Genomic DNA, 19,708 nt, shown 5'->3' on the forward strand with positions numbered 1-19,708 from the left:
CAGCCCTTTCTGGAGGATAGATGCTAATGCTTGGTATCTGCCAGGTTGGCCTTTTGTAGGCCAGATTATCTCAAATGATAAAAATTAAAAATAATGCATCTTAAAAATAATAATTGCTGTTTATTGTAACAAATCATCTCATATTCAGAAACCCAGAAACGTCAGTTAAGACGTAAAACCTTTATATTTTTGCCATTGAGTAATCTGTTGAACATTTGACAGCGTTACACGAATGAGTGTGAATGTAAATCAAATAATACTTACAAATACAATCTGTCAAGGAGATCAATATAAGAGTCAGGAAGAAAAAAACATATGTCCGTACACCCATCGTTTCTATATATTCAAAGAACATGAAAACATCATCATTTGTAAATGCTTTTTTTTCGTAATGATTATGGATGCAAAATATGTGATGCCAAATAAGCTTTTTGAATACTAATATTGCAATAATTAAAGTAATTAATTTCATTGCAAACATCTTGTGTTACAACCTTACATTTATTTCATATTTATGAATATGTTTGTCTTGTTAAGGTGTTATTAAGGTGTTTAAGTATTATTTTATTTCTACCGCTTCATCTTGAATATCTTTTAGGCGCCAGTATTTAATATCAAAACAGTAATATCCAACATTAAGATTTATATTTCTCTATCTTATGTAAATCAATGCACTTTTATTTTTAAAAAAAGAGAACTATTTCTTTTGCAAAAGCCACTCAAAGTCAGGATACTGTTAAATAGTGAAACAAGGTTTTGTAACTCTTTTGAACTCTGATTTAGCCAACACAACAAATCAAGGTACTTGGGAGTCATTGTTGATGAGAAATCTCGTATATTTTTATGTTCTGATATTTATTTTATCATTCTGGGGTCTGGGTTACACAATCATCATCATATTTTGTTACAAGATATATTTCTTAGTTATTTATTATTAGCACGTCCGGTTTGTTTAATGTTTTTTATTTGTTATATAAACAGAGAGACTGACAGATAAGTGACAAGTTTGGTGTATTTTTAGGTGTATTTAATAAATCACACGGAGATTACTTAATACATATCTCACACTTGAACGCATCAATACAAATGAAATGTAGCGAAAACGAACAGTGTTTTAGATCAAAAGCAGAAAACAAAAATACAAACCAGAACAAGAGCAAACACAAACCTCTTAAAAAAAACTAGAGTAACCTAGTCTATGATGCTTTATTTGTATATTGAACATGCATGTCTACATGTATTCACTTACTTCCAAAGGCATATTTTAAGACTAAATACTATATAAAAAGGTATATTATTCATTATGGTGTTGTTAGGCAAGCTATTCAGTAATATCAACAATATAAACAAACAAGTATATATGTATATATGTATATTCTGTTTTTCTGATTTTATTCAAGACTTGGAATAGTGTATATATTCGCGAGACTCGCCCGGCAAAATTATAATTGAAGCAAAGAGGTTGGTAAAAAAAAACTTACAGATGTCCTAATTGTCTCAGATGATTAGAACTGTATCTAAATTTCGAGATAAACCTTAAAAAGTGTTTGGTTTTTTTAAACTTATCGATAGCTAGCTATAACTGCTTTAAGATACAATGTAAAAAATTAACCGGATGAAACAAAATATGGCGATGCTATGTTGGAACAATTATAGAAACATGAATAATGCACTACGCTAATGAAAAATGCATGCAAATAATTTCATGCAAACATTGGTTATTTTTTTATATTAATGACACAATGAAATGTGTTCACATGCTTCAATTCTAACTTCAATAAACGCAAAATATTTTCTTACGCATGAACGTTTTGTTTTATGCTGGGTCTGCTTGCCATTGGGTGGATACATTTACATAGTTAAAACATATTTTACGTGATGAATGTATGATATGTATCTCTTTATGATCTTTATTTCTGTATCTCCTCAGAATTGTAACATTCATTAAAATTGGCTTTGTGTTTCAATTATTCAAAACTTTCAAATAAACTTTGTACTTTTAAAACAGATTTGCAATAAATTATAATAGATAGCGTCATGTTAATGTTTCATAAACTTTAAAAACACATTATAACAACACAAGCGTTATTTGAAATGTAAACGTCTGGACTGAAAAAAACCCTTAAAAAATGTACTTTGAAAACTGAAGTTTGAAAGCACTAAGGTAAGTAGTAGTGGAATCATAAGAATTCGCGGTGGCTCAATTTTTGTGGTACTCGTGGGAAGCCCACACACAAGAATTTACATCATCGACGAAAACAAACTTAGAGAGTTTTCTTACTGAAAGTGAAAACCGACGCATCAACGAAATGACATCCCCAAGAATAAAAAAAATGATCCACAAAATTGGACACCATGAATTTAAAGGATTCCAGTTTTTATCAGAGGATTTAAGTTATGTGAGCCGGGATTTATTCAATACAATAATGATGTTAACTTATGTCCTGTTAACTCTGTTCACAATAAGTCCATTTATGATAAAGGGGTATAAACATACACTGTAAACGTATTGTATTTGGTGCGTACGCTATTTGGCGGAAATTAGTTTTCGAACAAGTTGCCGTGGATTTGAATTAGCGTATTCCTGAATATGACTTTTCTTATATATAGATGTATGGTATTTAGTGATGTATTTGATTTAGCGGAGGGCCGAATTCCGCCAAAAGCGCTAAATAGAATACACAGTCAAATGTAGTACGTTTACAGTACGTTCTTTTTTTCCGATTTTCCCAAATGTTACACCATTGGCCGAAAATTATTCATTCTGTCTTTACATTTGCAAGAAAGTTCTTCAGGGTTTTGTTTTAAGCTCATCTAAGCCAAAGGCTCAAGTGAGCTTTTCTGATTACAATTTGTCCGTTGTCTGTCGTTGTCGTCGTCGTTGTTGTAAACTTTTCCCATTTTCATCGTCTTCTTAGAAACCACTGGGCAGATTTCAACCAAATTTGGCACAAAGAACCACTAGGTAAAGGGGATTCAAATTTGTTCAAATATAGGGACATGCCCTTTTTAAAGGGTTGATAATTGAGAATTATTGAAATTTTTTTGGTATTTTTCAAAAATCTTCTCAGAAACTATTCGGCCTGAAAAGCTTAAACGTGTGTGGAGGCATCCTCAGGTAGTGTAGATTTAAGTTGGTTCAAATCGTGATCCCCGGGGGAAGGGAGAGGCCACAGGAGGGGGATCAAGTTTTACATAGGAATATATAGAGAAACTCTTTAAAAATCTTCTTCTCAAAAACTATCAGACCAGAAAATCTCAAACTAAAATGGTAGTATTCTCAGATAGTGTAGATTCAAGTTTGTTCAAATCATGGTCCCCGGAGTTAGGGTGGGACCACAATTGCGGGATCAAGTTTTACATAGGATTATATAGAGAAAATCTTTAAAAATCTTCTTCTCAAAAACTATTAGGGCAGAAAAGCTTTAATTAAAAGTGGAAGCATCCACAGGTAGTGTAGATAAAAGTATGTTCTAATCATAGCCCCTGGTGGTATTGTGGGGCCACAATGGGGGAATGGATTTTTACATAGGAATTTATAGAGAAAATCTTTAAAAATCTTCTTCTCAAAAACTATCAGGCCAGAAAACCTGAAATTAAAATGGAAGCATCCTCAGGGAGTGTAGATTCAGGTTTGTTCAAATCATGGTCCCTGTGGGTAGGGTAGGGCCACAAGGGGGGGGGGGGTCAAGTTTTACAAAGGAATATGAAGAGAAATCTTGAAAAAATCTTCTCAAAAACTATAAGGTCAGAAAAGCTCAAATTCAAAGAGAAGCATCCTCAGGTAGTGTAGATCCAATTTTGTTCAAATCATGGTCCCCAGGGGTATAGCTGGGCCACAATAGGGGGATCATGTTTTACATAGGAATATATAGAGAAAATCTTTAAAAATCTTCTTCTCAAAAACAATTAGGGCAAAAATGCTCAAACTAAAATTGAAGCATGATCAGGTAGTGTAGATTCAAGTTGGTTTAAATTATGGTCCCTGGGGGGTAGGGTGGGGCCACAATGGGGGGATCAAGTTTTACATAGGAATGTACAGAGAAAATCTTTTAAAATCTTCTTCTCTAAAACAATTAGGCCAGGAAAGCTCAAATATGAGTGGAAGCATCCTCAGATAGTGTAGATTCAAGTGTGTGCAAATCATGGTCCCCGGGGTTAGGGTGGGGCCACAATGGAGGGATCAAGTTTTATAAATAGAGAAAAACTTTTAAAATCTTCTTCTCAAAACTATTAGGCCAGGAAAGCCCAAATTTTATTGGAATAATTCCCAGATTGTATAGATTCAAGTTTTTATAAAAATAATAGTCCAGTGGGTATGGTGAGGTCCGAAGGGGGATGAGTTTTTACATAGGAATATTTAGAGAAAATCTTTAAAAATCTTCTTTTAAAAGACTTTTTGGCCAGAAAGCTTAAACTTGTGTAGATACATCCTCGGGTAGTGTAAAATAAAGTTTGCAAAATCAAAGTCCCTAGTGATAGGGCGGAGCCTTGATGGCGGTTTGAATTTTTACATAGAAATATAAAGAGGTAATCTTTAAATATATTCTGGGAAAGTTTTCTTTCGGTCCATTGTGAAAGCACAGGTTATGCAGATTTTAGTTTGATGAAACCATGATTCCCTAGAAAAAAGTGGGGCCATGAAATGGGGGGGGGGGGGGGGGTGGTTATAGGAATAGAGAAAAATCTTCTTTCAGGTACAACAACAAAAGGTCCTTGGTATTTATAAAAAAAAAAGAGGTAGATGAAAATTGGCAGATTTTCAATTTTTTAGTAATACCTACTCTACTTAGTTGTCAAGATATTTTGATACTGTAATGCTAATTTGATCAGAATTAAGGGAATTGTTGCTCAGGTGAGCGATGTGGCCCCTGTGCCTCTTGTTTGTTTTGTTTTTGTCTTTATTATTTTTTTTTTCCATTTCTATTTTTCAATTAAGTGATTATTTTCGTTTAAAAACTTTTTTAAAAGTTTGCAAGTTTGAGTTTGCGGAAAATTAACAATAAGCTGAAGTTAAAACAGACGCTCGACAAGTATACATGTAGGTCAGACTAAAATTTTAGCAACTGAAAACAAGTGCACCGTATCCTTTGCCTCAACTGAAATCACGTGGTTGTTTATTTACAGACAACACACAGTATCAGCGAGATTGTGTTATACCACGTGATATAAATTTGATGTACTCATTTAATTCACATGAAAGATTGATTTTCGGAAATGGACCAATAATCATGGTGTTTTCTAACCCATCGCCATTGCTCGGATATAGAAAATACACAAATTATTCCATATGATAACAATCTTATACCATCACGAATCATAAGTGATCGTATATCTATACAATGTTAAGGGAATACATTTTATTGGTATGGTATACATGCATAAAAAAGTAATTCATGAAAATAAAAAGAAAAAAAAAATGAACGATTGCAACATTCTAAAACATAGCAACTGCAATATGTTGAATGATAAATATAAATTCAAATACATTGGTCAAATTGTTTACGTAAGTGTTGATCTTTTTTTACTAATTTCAATCTCGAACATTTTCACACTATTACTAAAACTTTTTCAATGTGACCAAGCATGTTAATGAAAATCTAATATTAAGAAAGTATTTTAAAGACAAACCTAGGCAGATTCTAGGCCAAATTTAAATCAATCTAAAATATAGAATCAAAGCTTATTTTGGACTTTTCTAAACTACAAGTACGATGTCTCAGAAGATCTAAACTGGTATATAGATTGCCATGTACGCAGCACCTAAGATATATTTAAGAGGAATAATAACAACTTTCGATATATTTAAAAAACAATAATTTTGAAACATTTGTGCTAAACTCGTGTTTAAAACCCGTTAGAACCTTTGTTGCTATTGCTATTTGCAGACAGGCTATATATTCTTTATATCAATCATTTTTTACACATGTTGTACCAAAGTTATATTGTTTTTTAACAATCATTACCTTTTCTCATGACAATTTTTGTTTATTTTCATTACAATTAATCAAAAGAACGAAAATCAACGGTTGAACCCGCTTTGGTAGAATAATAAAGGTGATTGTACTGTAAAAAAGGCTGGATGGTTAACGCATTAACACCAAGATATACCTCAAATTTCAGCCATAATTTGTAAAGCTTAAACAGTTATTCAATAGACAAAAATTCCAAATAATTATGTTCTTAACTTCAAGTATCTTCACATTATTTTATGCAGAACACTTTTTTAAAAGGACGTTAATTTCATAAAAAAAGTGATCACTGCTATCCGTCCCTCATAACCATTACTGCGGTTTATTGAACCGTATCTGATTAGATAGTCAAAAGTATCTTTTCTCTTTAATTTTATTCAATGCTTTGTTATTTAACACCAACAACATTATAATTTACTTTATTTTTTTTTACAAAAAAAAGTTGAAATTTTATTTAAGAACTGTTTTATTTACTGTAAATATATTAATCTTTCGTTTAAATGACATATTAGCATTTCTAGAGTGTCCACAAACCTCAAGAATAACAAATTTAACTAAAGTAAAACGCGTAAAACTACAAATAGTATGGAACTCCTAAATACAAATAAATTGACTCACTAACAAAATTCACAAGTTAAAACAACAATTAAACATTTTATCTTATTTATTTACAAAATAATAATAATTTATCTAAACACATTTCAACATATACTCGACTGATCGGAGCTGATTGTTACGATTACACGGGGAAGTTAAATGGACGATACTCCCACAGGACGGTCACAAGTCTATAGTCATTTTACAGACAACACACATCGCATGGTAAAACTGTTCTTAGTCAGAAACCCCATGACAAATTACAGAAATTCCAGGAGATTCCTCCTCCTCCAATTTTCCGGCGACTCTTTCTTCGCAGAAGATATTTTTAATACTGTAATTAGCGAGCTTTGAAGTCACAACACAAACAAAGCAACCAAGTGTCATATGAAAACATACAATAGCTGATTATATATGTATCTTAACAATGTTAATAATTAAATACGGAACTACCGGTGAAGATATCCACAGCTTTCTAAAATATGTTTTGATAAGAACAGAACTTTCAAATTAAAAAAAAACAAATCATACATCGGAATGAAGTGGACAATGCAAACTTTACAAAAAAAAAAATAAAACACAAACAAAACTGATTTTTAAAAAGCGTAATTGTTATAAAATATTATATCAACATTCAGTGCTTTTAATAAAGATAATTTTAAGATCAACTATATTAAAATCCTGTCAAACATAGTTGCCGTTCCACAGCGTATTAACATCGTTGTAAAATTCATGGAATTACCGAAGGATCGCAAACCAAATTCAGAAAAAAAATGTTCAATTTTATCAGAATATTTTACGAATTAAAATGTCGCGGCGTCCAGACGGCGACTAAGGGTTTCTACTGAACTCCCGCGGCGTGTAATTGTGTTTCCAACGATTTCTACTTGGCGATTGATTGTGGTCTCGCTGAGTATCCGCCAAGCGGTCTTTACACTTTACAACTGGTAAATGAATGATAAAAATATGTTTTTGTTTTGACAAAATAAGGTGCCAAGTAAATTGAAACGTAACTAGTTTCTAAATAATTTGTGAAAGACACACATCCAAGTCAACAGGTCTACAAAAATAACCGTTATTTGTTGTTGGAAAAAAATGTGAAAACATCAGGACAAAACGACATGAATTCGATCTACGCCTTCCAATAGGTCCTGGAATATTCGCAAAGTCTCCTTTTTAAACACTCATTTACATCAAGTTTAAGATTACTACATCGCTAGCTTTTGTACAACAGCCGTTATTCAAATTTTGGTAGTCTGGTTGACATTGCACTAGCGCAATTTCAAGCGCGGTATAAACGCAGAGGAAACGTCAAGAGAGCGCAATGAACGAGGCAACAGCAACTTGGGGTCGCTGTGTGAACGTAACGAAATGAAAAACAACTCGTTCTAACGCTGTGGATGCACAGCAATGGCGCGGTAGAGACGCAGTGACATCACTAATGACTCCGAGGGGTCTCCCTGCAAGTGCAATCAACTGATCACTGCGTCTACATTGCGAATGGCTGCGTTCCTTGAGCGCGGTGGCGGGGTTTGAGTCCTTACGGTGCAAATGAAGATGCCGTTGCATTGTTACGGCGCTGAAGTACGTTATTGCACAACCATAGATTTTTTTGTAATTACTTTAAAAACTGCTACAGTTCACAGTTAAGTAACTGTGTCCAGGTAAAGGCATTATTTCTTTGAGTACAAGAGGGATTCCTTAATGAAAGGTAAAAGTAAAAACGTAAATAAAAAATCAAAAAGAAAAAAATATAGAAGAGCATAAAATATTAAAGAACTTCGGTCATAAAAATGTTTTACCTGCAAATGATTGGGATGCATCTGCCGGCGGTTAATACATTTAGCAGTCAGTTCTCTATTCCAGCTGACATTTCGAGAATGACATCCGGTAATTATTTGACACAACCATGTGTTAAGTTCTATTTGATTTTAGAGAATACAAAAAAAAAAAAATATAGAAAAAAAAACAAATAAAAACAAAAAAGGACCACTTATATGTCATCAGTAGCAGAACAATTTTTTTAATGAAAGAAATAGTGTGTTAATCATGAAATGCATACAATACAAAATCACAAACACTCGTTGTTGTTCAAAAAGAACAAGCTGCATCACTCCTTTTGTATGGTTTTGGTTTTTGTTAACGTCCACTTTTGTCTACCCCAAGTCTTCGAACTTTACTTCTTTCTTGCATTACTTTTTGATTAAAAGAAATAGAGTTAAAAAACCTAAAATACAAGAAACACTTAAAACACAGCGCTATTACTCACTCATTTGCCCTCTCCATGCCCCGGTAAATGCATTTGGCCTTGCAACAGAAAACGCCCCTTATGAGGATCGATGGCGACAATGTTAATTCAATGCTTTTCAGTCCTCTTTCTTTCTCCAGTTGTTATCTGATATTATCTGACCTCAATTGCCTTGTTTTATTCATAGACAAAAGACAGTGAAAGCTAAACTAAAGGTCAACAAGAAGATATCTATATTTCAGTAAGCATATCTCTGTATTTTTGGGGAACACCTGTCTCTGAATCGTCTTACGGGATGTTTATAATAGTCACGTTATGGTATTCTTTCAAAAACATCAATAACCTAAAATGGTTTCTAGCTGCTGGAGCTCCATTTGTTTCATCTTAAACATAGCGATAACTTAGTCCAACACTTTAACACATTTTATTTTTACAAAATAATACTACACAAAGTTTAGATGTCCTACAATATGTAGCAAATCGGATATGTTCACTTTTCATACCATTTTCTGTCTTCTTCACGACATTATACCCTATTAGCAGTTCTCTCCCCTCATGTCATATTCCTGTTCTGACAAGTAGTTGACATCTCCCCCTTAAGGTCCTATTCCTGTTTTGACAAATAGTTTAATTGTAAAATATACTAAACTTTAGAGAGGAAACACCAATGACAAACAAATAGAATTAAAAGTGTCATAATACATTTACAAAGTTTCAAAACAAACTTACATTTAGGTTATAACTCATCAACACTGGATGACTTACAAACATTTTTATTTCATTTATATTAAAGAAACAACTTTAAAGTATAAACACACTAATACGTGTTGGTTTGTTTTTACATATATTAGAACAGCCGGATTTGTGACAAATTCACAAAATTACAATTTCAATAAATGGCAACACTATATGATATATATTCGATAAGCAAAGTAACTACTTACCCTGGTACACCGAGTGCATTATTCCACGTTGTTTTTCAGTAGCCGAATTGCTCTAAACACCAACGCGATGACAAGGTTTTATTTAACATATAAACAGATTTAAAAAAACGATCATATTCAATACTTATTTTAAAGAAAAAAATATTGCCTAAAGATTAAAATTATAGGTGTGTAATCTTAAGAGAAAAACTGCAAAACATCACACATTCATACTTACTTGCGTTGCCATTTCTTCTCTCTTCAGAAATTAACTACGGCGAATGTATATCTATTTTTACGCAAATTAAGTTTGTGATTTTCTTAAAAATACATATCTGTTTTACTTTTATCTTGGCTGTGTGTGTTGTCTTAAATAAATCTTTACTTATTATACAAGAAAAATGTAAACACTAACCTTTAATCAAATCGTTGGCGTCAGATGTACTAACATTAGTACAACTTGGTACACATTAAATGATCAACGTAGTAATTCGTTGGCACATTTTATAATTTATATGGGTTATTGTTATTTTGAGGTAAACTTGAAAATATACGATTTATAAGCCAAACGTCATATTTCAAAACAAATGTCTTATGTAATGTTTTGAATACTATTTCGATAATTAATAATCAATTATTAAATCTCTGATTACCATACCATGAATAAAAAATAAAATAAATAGAATATGTACTTTTTTGACAGAAGTATCCTATCCAGCCAGGACGGCAGCCATAATCACATGAACCACTGACATCGTTACAGCCACTACAGGTATAACTGTTGATACATGTCACAGAACAGTCTTGTCCAAAATATCCAACGGGGCAAACTGAAATGATTCAAATGTGTTATATAATTAGTATTAATCCCTACATACTAAGTCAATTTATTTACATGTGAAATACATGTATTATATATCTATGCTATACAATTAATACAAATCTACACACAAGTTTTACACAAGTCTCCTTGATAGTCAGCATCACATCCAGTCAAACACGTCCCATTAATATTGGAACAATGGTCTACGTCACGACAATGTCCACATGTTTCATTGCATTCAGAACCATACGACCCTCTGTCACATGCTGCGAATAAAATATTCAATCTCACAAGGTTAATGTGTTAAGAATTGCTATTCAATTTAAATGTTTTAAAATCAATTTTACATAATCACATTTAGACAGCAGATTGTTTTCCAAACAATCTAAAACAAAATCAAAAAAAAAAAACAAAACTAAAACAAACAAACACACAAACGTCTTCTCCATTTTTTCGATAAAACAACAGTAATATGTATTCAGAAAACGTATATTGTTGATGTAAAAATCAGAGTACACGGTAACATTAATATCATTATTATGATAAAGTAATAATAGCTATATTTTTCTTCATTGAAATGTAGATCATACGACATCACACTTACATGTTTTACACAAGTCGCCTTGATAACCAGCATCACATCCAGTCAGACACCATCCACTGATGTTGGAACACTGGCTTTCGTCACGACAATGTCCACATGTTTCTTTGCAGGAGTAGCCATACGACCCTCTGTCACAAGCTAAAAAATCAATTCAGTTTAATATGTAAAAATAAATGTATTATTACAGTTTTCTAATGTGAAGTTAAAGAGTTTTTAAACTTATAAACACAACATTTTATACAACTTCGTGTGGTTAATTTATTAGAACAACAATTTTATCCAAATAGCTAGGACATGTCAAATTGACATAATTATTTAATGAATTCAGTTTTAAAAATGAGGAACCCGGTCCCTTTTTTTGGTCACAACAAGATAGTTGCATGAAATGGAAATAAACAAAACAAAACCTTTCACTTTAACTGTAACTATTAAAGGAACTATACAAAAACAGCTGGTATGTTATACACAGTTTTCTTTCAAAAGTTTTGAAAGGTGTAGGTCGTGAGTTTAATAGCTCTATGTAAATAAATCGACATGATATTTCTTATGTGATTTCAAAATCATTCTGACATGAAAAGCACTTAATATGAGTATGATATGTGGCGAGATCGCCAATGAAGTTGACAATAGTGCATCTTATGTGCAGTTCCTGCTACGCTCTCCCTATCAGTCTACTACTCCTTAAAACAGATGTTTACTTATTATGTTTATTTATCTTCACACTTACCAATTTTACACAAGTCTTCTTTAAAACCAGCATCACACCCAGTTAAGCAAGTCCCATTGTTGATGGAGCACTGGTTTCCGTCACGACAGTGTCCACATGTTTCTTTGCAACCAGCACCATAGGTTCCCCTTTCGCAAGCTATCGATAAAAACCCAATTCATATTGAACATGACCAAATTAACTTTTTTTTAATTTTAAAACTTTACTGTATTCTAACCTGTAAAACAAATACAAAGATAAATAATAATATGACATAGCTTTGTTCATTAGTATGTTACTGTAGTTATATAACATATGAAAAGCACTTAATATGAGTATGATATGTGGCGAGATCGCCTATGAAATTGACAATAGTGCATCTAATGTGCAGTTCCTGCTACGCTCTGCCTATCAGTCAACTACTCCTTAAAACACATTCGTTTACTTAATGTGTTAATATATCCTCACACTTACTAGTTTTACACAAGTCTCCTTTAAAACCAGCATCACACCCAGTTAAGCAAGTCCCATTGTTGATGGAGCACTGGCTTACGTCACGACAATGTCCACATGTTTCATTGCATTCAGAACCATACGACCCTCTGTCACAGGCTGCGAGAAAACGTTCAATCTCAAAATGTTAATGTGTTAAGAATTGTTATTCAATTTAAATGTTTTAAAATCAATTTTACATAAGCATATTTAGACAGCAAATTGTTTGCATCCCAAACACAGTAAAAAAACAAACAAACAAGCGTCTTCTTCTTTAGTTCGATAGAACAGCAGTAATATGTATTTAGAAAATGTATAGAGTTGATCTAGAAATCAGATTACACGGTAACATTAATATCATTATTATCATAAAGTAATGATAACTATATTTTTCTTAATTTAAATGTATATCATCCGACATAACACTTACATGTTTTACACAGGTCTCCTTGATAACCAGGATTACATCCAGTCAGACACCATCCATTGATGTTGGAACACTGGCTTACGTTAAGACAATGTCCACATGTTTCTTTGCAGGAGTAGCCATACGACCCTCTGTCACAAGCTATACAATCAATTCAGTTTAATATGTAAAAATAAATGTATTAATACAGTTTTCTAATGTGAAGTTAAAGAATATTTAAACTTATAAACATATCATTTTATACAACTTCGTGTGGTTATTTAATTAGAACGATAATCTCATCCAAATAGCTAGGACATGTCAAATTGACAGAATCATTTAATCAATTCATTTTTAAAAATGAGGCACCCGGTCCCTTTTTCTGGACACAAAAAGATAGTTGCATGAAATGGAAATAAACAAAACAAAAGCTATCACTTTAGCTTTAACTATTAAAAGAATTCTACAAAAACAGCTGGTATGTTATGCACAGTTTTCTTTCAAAAGTTTTGAAAGGTGTAGGTCGTGAGATTAATAGCTCTGTGTAAGTAAATCGACATGATAATTCTTATGTGATTTCAATAACATTCTGATATGAAAAGCACTTAATACATGTATGAGTATGATATGTGGCGAGATCGCCTATGAAGTTGACAATAGTGCATCTAATGTGCAGTTCCTGCTATGCTCTCCTTATCAGTCTACTACTCCTTAAAACAGATTTGTTTACTTAATGTGTTTATCTATCCTTACACTCACTAGATTTACACAAGTCTCCTTTAAAACCAGCATCACACCCAGTTAAGCAAGTCCCATTGTTGATGGAGCACTGGTTTCCGTCACAACAGTGTCCACATGTTTCTTTGCATTCAGAACCATACGACCCTATGTCACATGCTGCGAATGAAATATTCAATCTCACAAGGAAATGATATTTAATTTAAAATAATTTAACATAATCACATTTAGAGAGCATATTAAGCTTTCAAAACACGGTAAAAAAAACATAAGCGTCTTCTTCATTAGTTCAACAAAAAAGCAGTAATATTTATTAAAAAAACCTTAGAGTCTTGCTCTTAAAATCAGATTACACGGTAACATTGATATCATTATTATGGTAACGTAATGGTAGCTATATTTTTCTTTATTTAAATGTATATCATACGACATCACACTTACATGTTTTACACAAGTATCCTTGATAACCAGGGTCACATCCAGTCAGACACCATCCACTGATGATGGAACAATGGTATTTGTTACGACAATGTCCACATGTTTCTTTGCAGGAGTAGCCATACGACCCTTTGTCACAAGCTAAAAATCAATTCAGTTTAATATGTAAAAATAAATGTATTAATACAGTTTTCTAATGTGAAGTTAAAGAGTTTTTAAACTTATAAACATATCATTTTATACAACTTCGTGTGGTTAATTTATTAGAACGATAATCTCATCCAAATAGCTAGTACATGTCAAATTGACAGAATCATTCAATTAATTAATTTTTTAAAATTAATGCACCCGGTCCCTTTTTCAAGACACAAAAAAATAATTGCATGAAATGGAAAAAAACAAAACAAAAGCTATCACTTTAGCTTTAACTATTAAAGGAACTATACAAAAACAGCTGGTATGTTATGCACAGTTTTCTTTCAAAAGTTTTGAAAGATGTAGGTCGTGAGTTTAATAGCTCTATGTAAATAAATCGACATGATAATTATAATGTGATTTCAATATCATTCTGACATGAAAAGCACTTAATATCAGTATGATATGTGGCGAGATCGCCTATGAAGTTGACAATAGTGCATCTTATGTGCAGTTCCTGCTACTCTCTCCCTATCAGTCTACTACTCCTTAAAACAGATGTGTTTACTTAATGTGTTTATTTATCTTCACACTTACCAATTTTACACAAGTCTCCTTTAAAACCAGCATCACACCCAGTTAAGCAAGTCCCGTTGTTGATGGAGCACTGGTTTACGTCACGACAGAGTCCACATGTTTCTATGCAGCCAGCACCATATGTTCCTTCTTCACAAGCTATCGATACAAACCAATTTTATATTGAACATGATCAACCTGACCTTTTTTTTTATTTTACAAATTTACTGTATTCTAACCTAGACTGTAAAAACAAATACATATAGAATATCACACCGATATATATATATATATATATATATATATATATATATATATATATATATATATATATATATATATATATATATATATATATTGGGCCGATACCAACCGCTCGGGCTGATACCAGGGCCGAGATCAAAACAAAAGTGTGATGTTGTTTATATCATATATCTAAAATCAAAGACTTTAATTCAAATTCAAATTCCAAATTAGGAATATAATTTATCATGAAGAAGCTATAGATTTTTTTCGGATTTACAAAACTTGTTCGTTTTTATTTCTTTTCATATGTGTTAAAACTGTAAGAGTTGTCGGACTTTGTTGACAAACCATCGTCATTTGAAATACAGAAGAAGGGAGTCTGTTGTCTGATATGAAGGACTATCTTCTAGAATTCAAAATTATCGCGAGAGAAACTTCCCTCCTATGCAGCTTCGTTATGAGTCAAATTCTTTCACTGGGATTTCGTAAGTTTCCCGTCAGATTTTATTCATAAAGATCCATACTGTTATATAGCAACTAAAAAATATAGAAAGTTGTTTGAGAACGTTCATAATCGCGTCCATTACTTTAACCCCTTAATTTTTACAGTCTAATCTCTGGTTTCCTAAGATTAAGTCCATCCGTTCCATCCTTCTCTATATCCTCCATAATTTAAACGTTGATTGATATTAAATAAAGCGTGCTATTGTTTTAAATACACAACCGTTGTGTAGGTTACCTCCCCTTACTTAGATACACATCACTCTTTGGCGCTATTTTTGAATTGTTATTTTTCAATTTTCGGTAATAAATAAAAATATTCAGACGTGTTAGGTGATAATTTGTATTATGTATTCGTTATTCTATCGTTATTTCACAAACTAGTCTTAATTTAAAGCAGAGATATATGGAAATTATCAATTTCAAATTTGAGGGCATTACACCCCCTTGACGACGGGCTGAGACAGAGAAATATCAGCCCCGAGGGCGATACAGCCCTAGCTTCCGGTTGCTGTCTCATCTAGTCCAAAACACATGTATCAGGGCTAATACACTACTAGGTATATGATATAAAGATATATAATATGATGTAGTTATGTTCATTAGAATGTAACTGTAGCTATACTACATTTTAGTCCATTTCTCCGTATAATTGCAGATCTGTAGCCTTACTGATTTCACATCGGTGACTTTTGTATCCAGGTTTACAGCCCTGACAGGTGCCCGTCTTTATGTGACAGTACTGACAGTTAATGTCTGGACAGGGAACGGAACAGTTGGACCCAAAATATCCGGTAGCGGGACATCCTTCAATTTATGTAATGGTACTGACTTAGTTATACTTCTAAAATGTTCTTAATTTCTTCATGTGTAAAATGACATGGTATCCTTATGCGAAACTTGTCAAGTGTGTGATCATGGTAATTTTATAATGTATATGCATCGGGTAAATATCTATGTTGATAATGTTCATGTTAAACCTTAAGTTATTAATGAGTAAGGACACTATTGTGGAAAACACACTCATTATATGTAAATGGCATCATTGTCAAATGTTATGTACGATTAAATTGTTTGAAATGATGGTTATTATAGCATGGAAAAAAACACACTAATATTGTTCAAAACACAGTAGCCTTAATTTAGTAAATATTAAAGATGTTGGCAGAATCACCGTATACTATATTTTTATTTTTACATATTGAATTGAAGATAAAGTACACTCACCATACACCTCCACTTCACAGAGGTCACTGGCAACTTTATTAGAGTAATAGTAAGGATAGCTAACTCGTTGTAGTCTCTCGTTGTAGTAGATGACGTACTGTCCATGTATAGGACATATGGTGGTGAAGACAGCAGGTATGGTGTCTAGTGTAAAGTTGTCGTCCTTGTAACACAGTGTTCCCTGTAGTCTGTCTGTTGTATTGGAGACGTACAAAGAGAATCCAAGGAAATACTTAGTGTTCCCATTAGAAGGACCTGTATCGTAATAATAAGAAAATTAATATGAAGGCCATAAGTAGTTAGTTAGATAAAGAAAGAGAACCGATAAATGATTCTCAACATGTAATGGTCAACAACTATATATGGTTGACACTAAATGTATTAACGCACCAATGAAGCGGGCATGTAGACATAATTCATGTCAAATAAATAGTGGTGATGTCAGTACATAGTAGATACATAGTAGATAACAATGTTTTACAACAGTGTATATCTCTGTAGATAAGTATTTTGTTAAATGACCGACAATGAAACAAAAAAAATCGTATATACAAACAAAAAAGCTTCGTTAGTGTATTCATGTCCACAATACAAAAGTTCACTTGTTGCCCAGGGGTTTACCTGATAGTTCTATCTAGTTGAAAAATGTGCTGTCGCCTAAACTTATGGCAGCATTAGTGAATACCTGAACGTTTGCAAGTGTGTGACCAGGAGGGGGGGGGGGGGCAGAGTTCCTTTCACTCGTGTTGAGTTGTCGTCAGATCCTGGATATGGAGTGGACACACACAGTCTCTATCTTGTTTTTTTTTAACGGGAATGGAGGTTTCTCGATAAAAAAATCACATCTCAACAAAAAACGCATAATTCAAATGAAGGTTTCTTTATCGTGCCAACACCGACCGCGACGCTTGGCCTTATGAAATGATACACAGTCATGATTTGTCTCTGAATCTTTCATTTATATAATACTTTGTGCAAACATTAGTTTTATTTTGATAATCTCAAATCGGTTCACTCTTTTAATAAAAAAAAACAATATTACAAAGTTCTTGTTATAAACGTTGTTAATTACAAAGTTCCTGTTATAAACGTTTTTGATAACTGTTTTACTATCTGAATTATTATTTAAAAAGTATTTAAATTTTGTCCATAAGTTAATAGGGGTTAAATTCCACATACAGTATTTGCAAATTGTTGCACGGAACAAAACACAGATAAACTTGTTACTTTGTTTTGAATTTTGCCAAAAAATCGGAAATAGTTCCCGACTCAGTCTCATTTTAATTAAAAACAACGCAATTTATGATTACATGAGATGATCGAAAAAAAGTGACTATATCCCATTGATATATTATATCTGTCCCCTAAACAGTTTCATAACAAATAATACCAACAACGAAATTTAGATTCAACAGAACCTTATCTATAACGAGAATCAGTAAATGTGACTATACCCCATGGTTGATTGTCCGTCCTGAAGTAGATGGTGATGTGGTGGATGCTGTGGATGGTGGTCAGGTTCACCCACCAGGTGGCGGTTTGTCCATACCGTGATGACGCACATTGACCTTCCAATACACTCAGGTCTGATTTACGTCCGTCTACAGCGTTACTGGCGTCGCCACACAATGGGTTCTGTTGGTATGATGGTTTGTTGAGGGCGACATTAACTGTGAAGATAAACACACATGTTCTAACAACATGACTATCGTGATGATGTCAACTCGTGGTTCTAATAGTTTATAATACATGTATGCATGTATTGAACATTCAAATGCAGTTGTTAAAACGATTTGAAAGTATAAATTTTCTCTACCAAAGCCTATAAATATATAAAATCCTAATGTAGTTCAAGCGATAAAAAAACCTAAGTAACTAATGTTATAAATAATATGAATATAAATTTCATATCTGATAGAATAACATTGAAGTTTTAAAAAAAGAAATTCCTATGGATATATTAATGCTACATGAGTTTGTTTTAATGTAAATTGTGTATACTGTGTATATATCTATATTTTATACAATGAACTATTAGGGTCTCAAGATTGAAGAGTTAAAACAGTGGGTAGAATATGAGACAGCATAAGGTTAGAGACTGGAAAAAGAAGTACCCCCCCGGGAAGACAGGTGTACTATCGAACACATACACGAAATGAAATGCACTTGATTAACTGCTTTTAAAATATTTATTTTTTTCTTCTAGTAAGTCTGTATATACATGTAATTCAAATGTAGTACAATCAGGGAAAGTACTTACACATAAAATATAAAAGTTGCAGCATTAAGTCATGAATCATGGTAGGTGCCAGGACGATAAAGAACCCTTACTTGTCATTGTGACTAACTACCGAACCATTGACCTTCTCCCGGCATCAAGTTACATTAGAAACTTGATATTTCCTTTTTCAATATATTTCTTTGAAGTACGTTAAGCATATAGCCTTTAAAATATTTGTAGTTAATATGCAAATACTCTTTGAGTGTGGAGATTGAGTTTATAATGTAGTATTGCTATTGTTATCTTAACAATAATTTCTGGGAAATTCACTAAACGCCCTTATTTTTTACATTTTATTCTTTTAAATTACCATTTGATGGTTTGGTTCAATTCTTGTAAAGTATCCCAAAACAACCTCACTTGGAAAATATCATGATATTTAGAAATGTACATAAATTGGACTCACCGTATGCCTGGGATACTGTCAGCAGACACAACAACACAGGGAGGACATCGAGGGGATACACAGAGTTTCCGGACAGTGACACCATGATGTTGTCAATCTGGTCAAATTATATAACTCTATGAGTATAGATTTGTATGCCTAACAGAAATAACAATGCAAATAAAAAGTATAAATTCGTCTGAGAAGACAGATGTAGACAGTCTGTATATGTATTTGTTTAGATGTTTAAGTAGACGAGGGGTGTGTGTGTGGCGTAGTGAAGGCGCAGACTCAATGATCACGTGACGAGGAAGTAAAACAAAAAATATAAAGAGCTTAGTACGATGTTAAAAAACTAGCTGTCAATCTTTATTACAACAAGTAGACCTTTATGAGATTTTTTCTTCATT

At 32.7% G+C, this 19,708-nt stretch overlaps 1 protein-coding gene across 1 annotated transcript; it reads right to left on the bottom strand.

The window, feature by feature from the left end:
• Positions 1-8,708: 8,708 nt before the first annotated feature.
• On the bottom strand, positions 8,709-19,483 carry LOC128181886 (multiple epidermal growth factor-like domains protein 10). The gene is made up of 14 exons (XM_052850450.1): positions 19,320-19,483; positions 18,087-18,302; positions 16,633-16,887; positions 16,078-16,212; positions 14,680-14,817; positions 13,951-14,088; positions 13,531-13,668; positions 12,796-12,933; positions 12,348-12,485; positions 11,895-12,032; positions 11,168-11,305; positions 10,692-10,829; positions 10,433-10,570; positions 8,709-8,764 (listed from the first exon to the last, which is right to left on the bottom strand). The coding sequence occupies exons 1-14, from the start codon at positions 19,402-19,404 to the stop codon at positions 8,709-8,711; spliced, it is 1,989 nt and encodes a 662-aa protein (XP_052706410.1). The 5' UTR covers positions 19,405-19,483.
• Between the last annotated feature and the right edge of the window lie 225 nt (positions 19,484-19,708).

This window comes from Crassostrea angulata, chromosome 4 (genome assembly GCF_025612915.1).
Source record: "Crassostrea angulata isolate pt1a10 chromosome 4, ASM2561291v2, whole genome shotgun sequence".
NCBI lineage: Eukaryota > Metazoa > Mollusca > Bivalvia > Ostreida > Ostreidae > Magallana > Magallana angulata.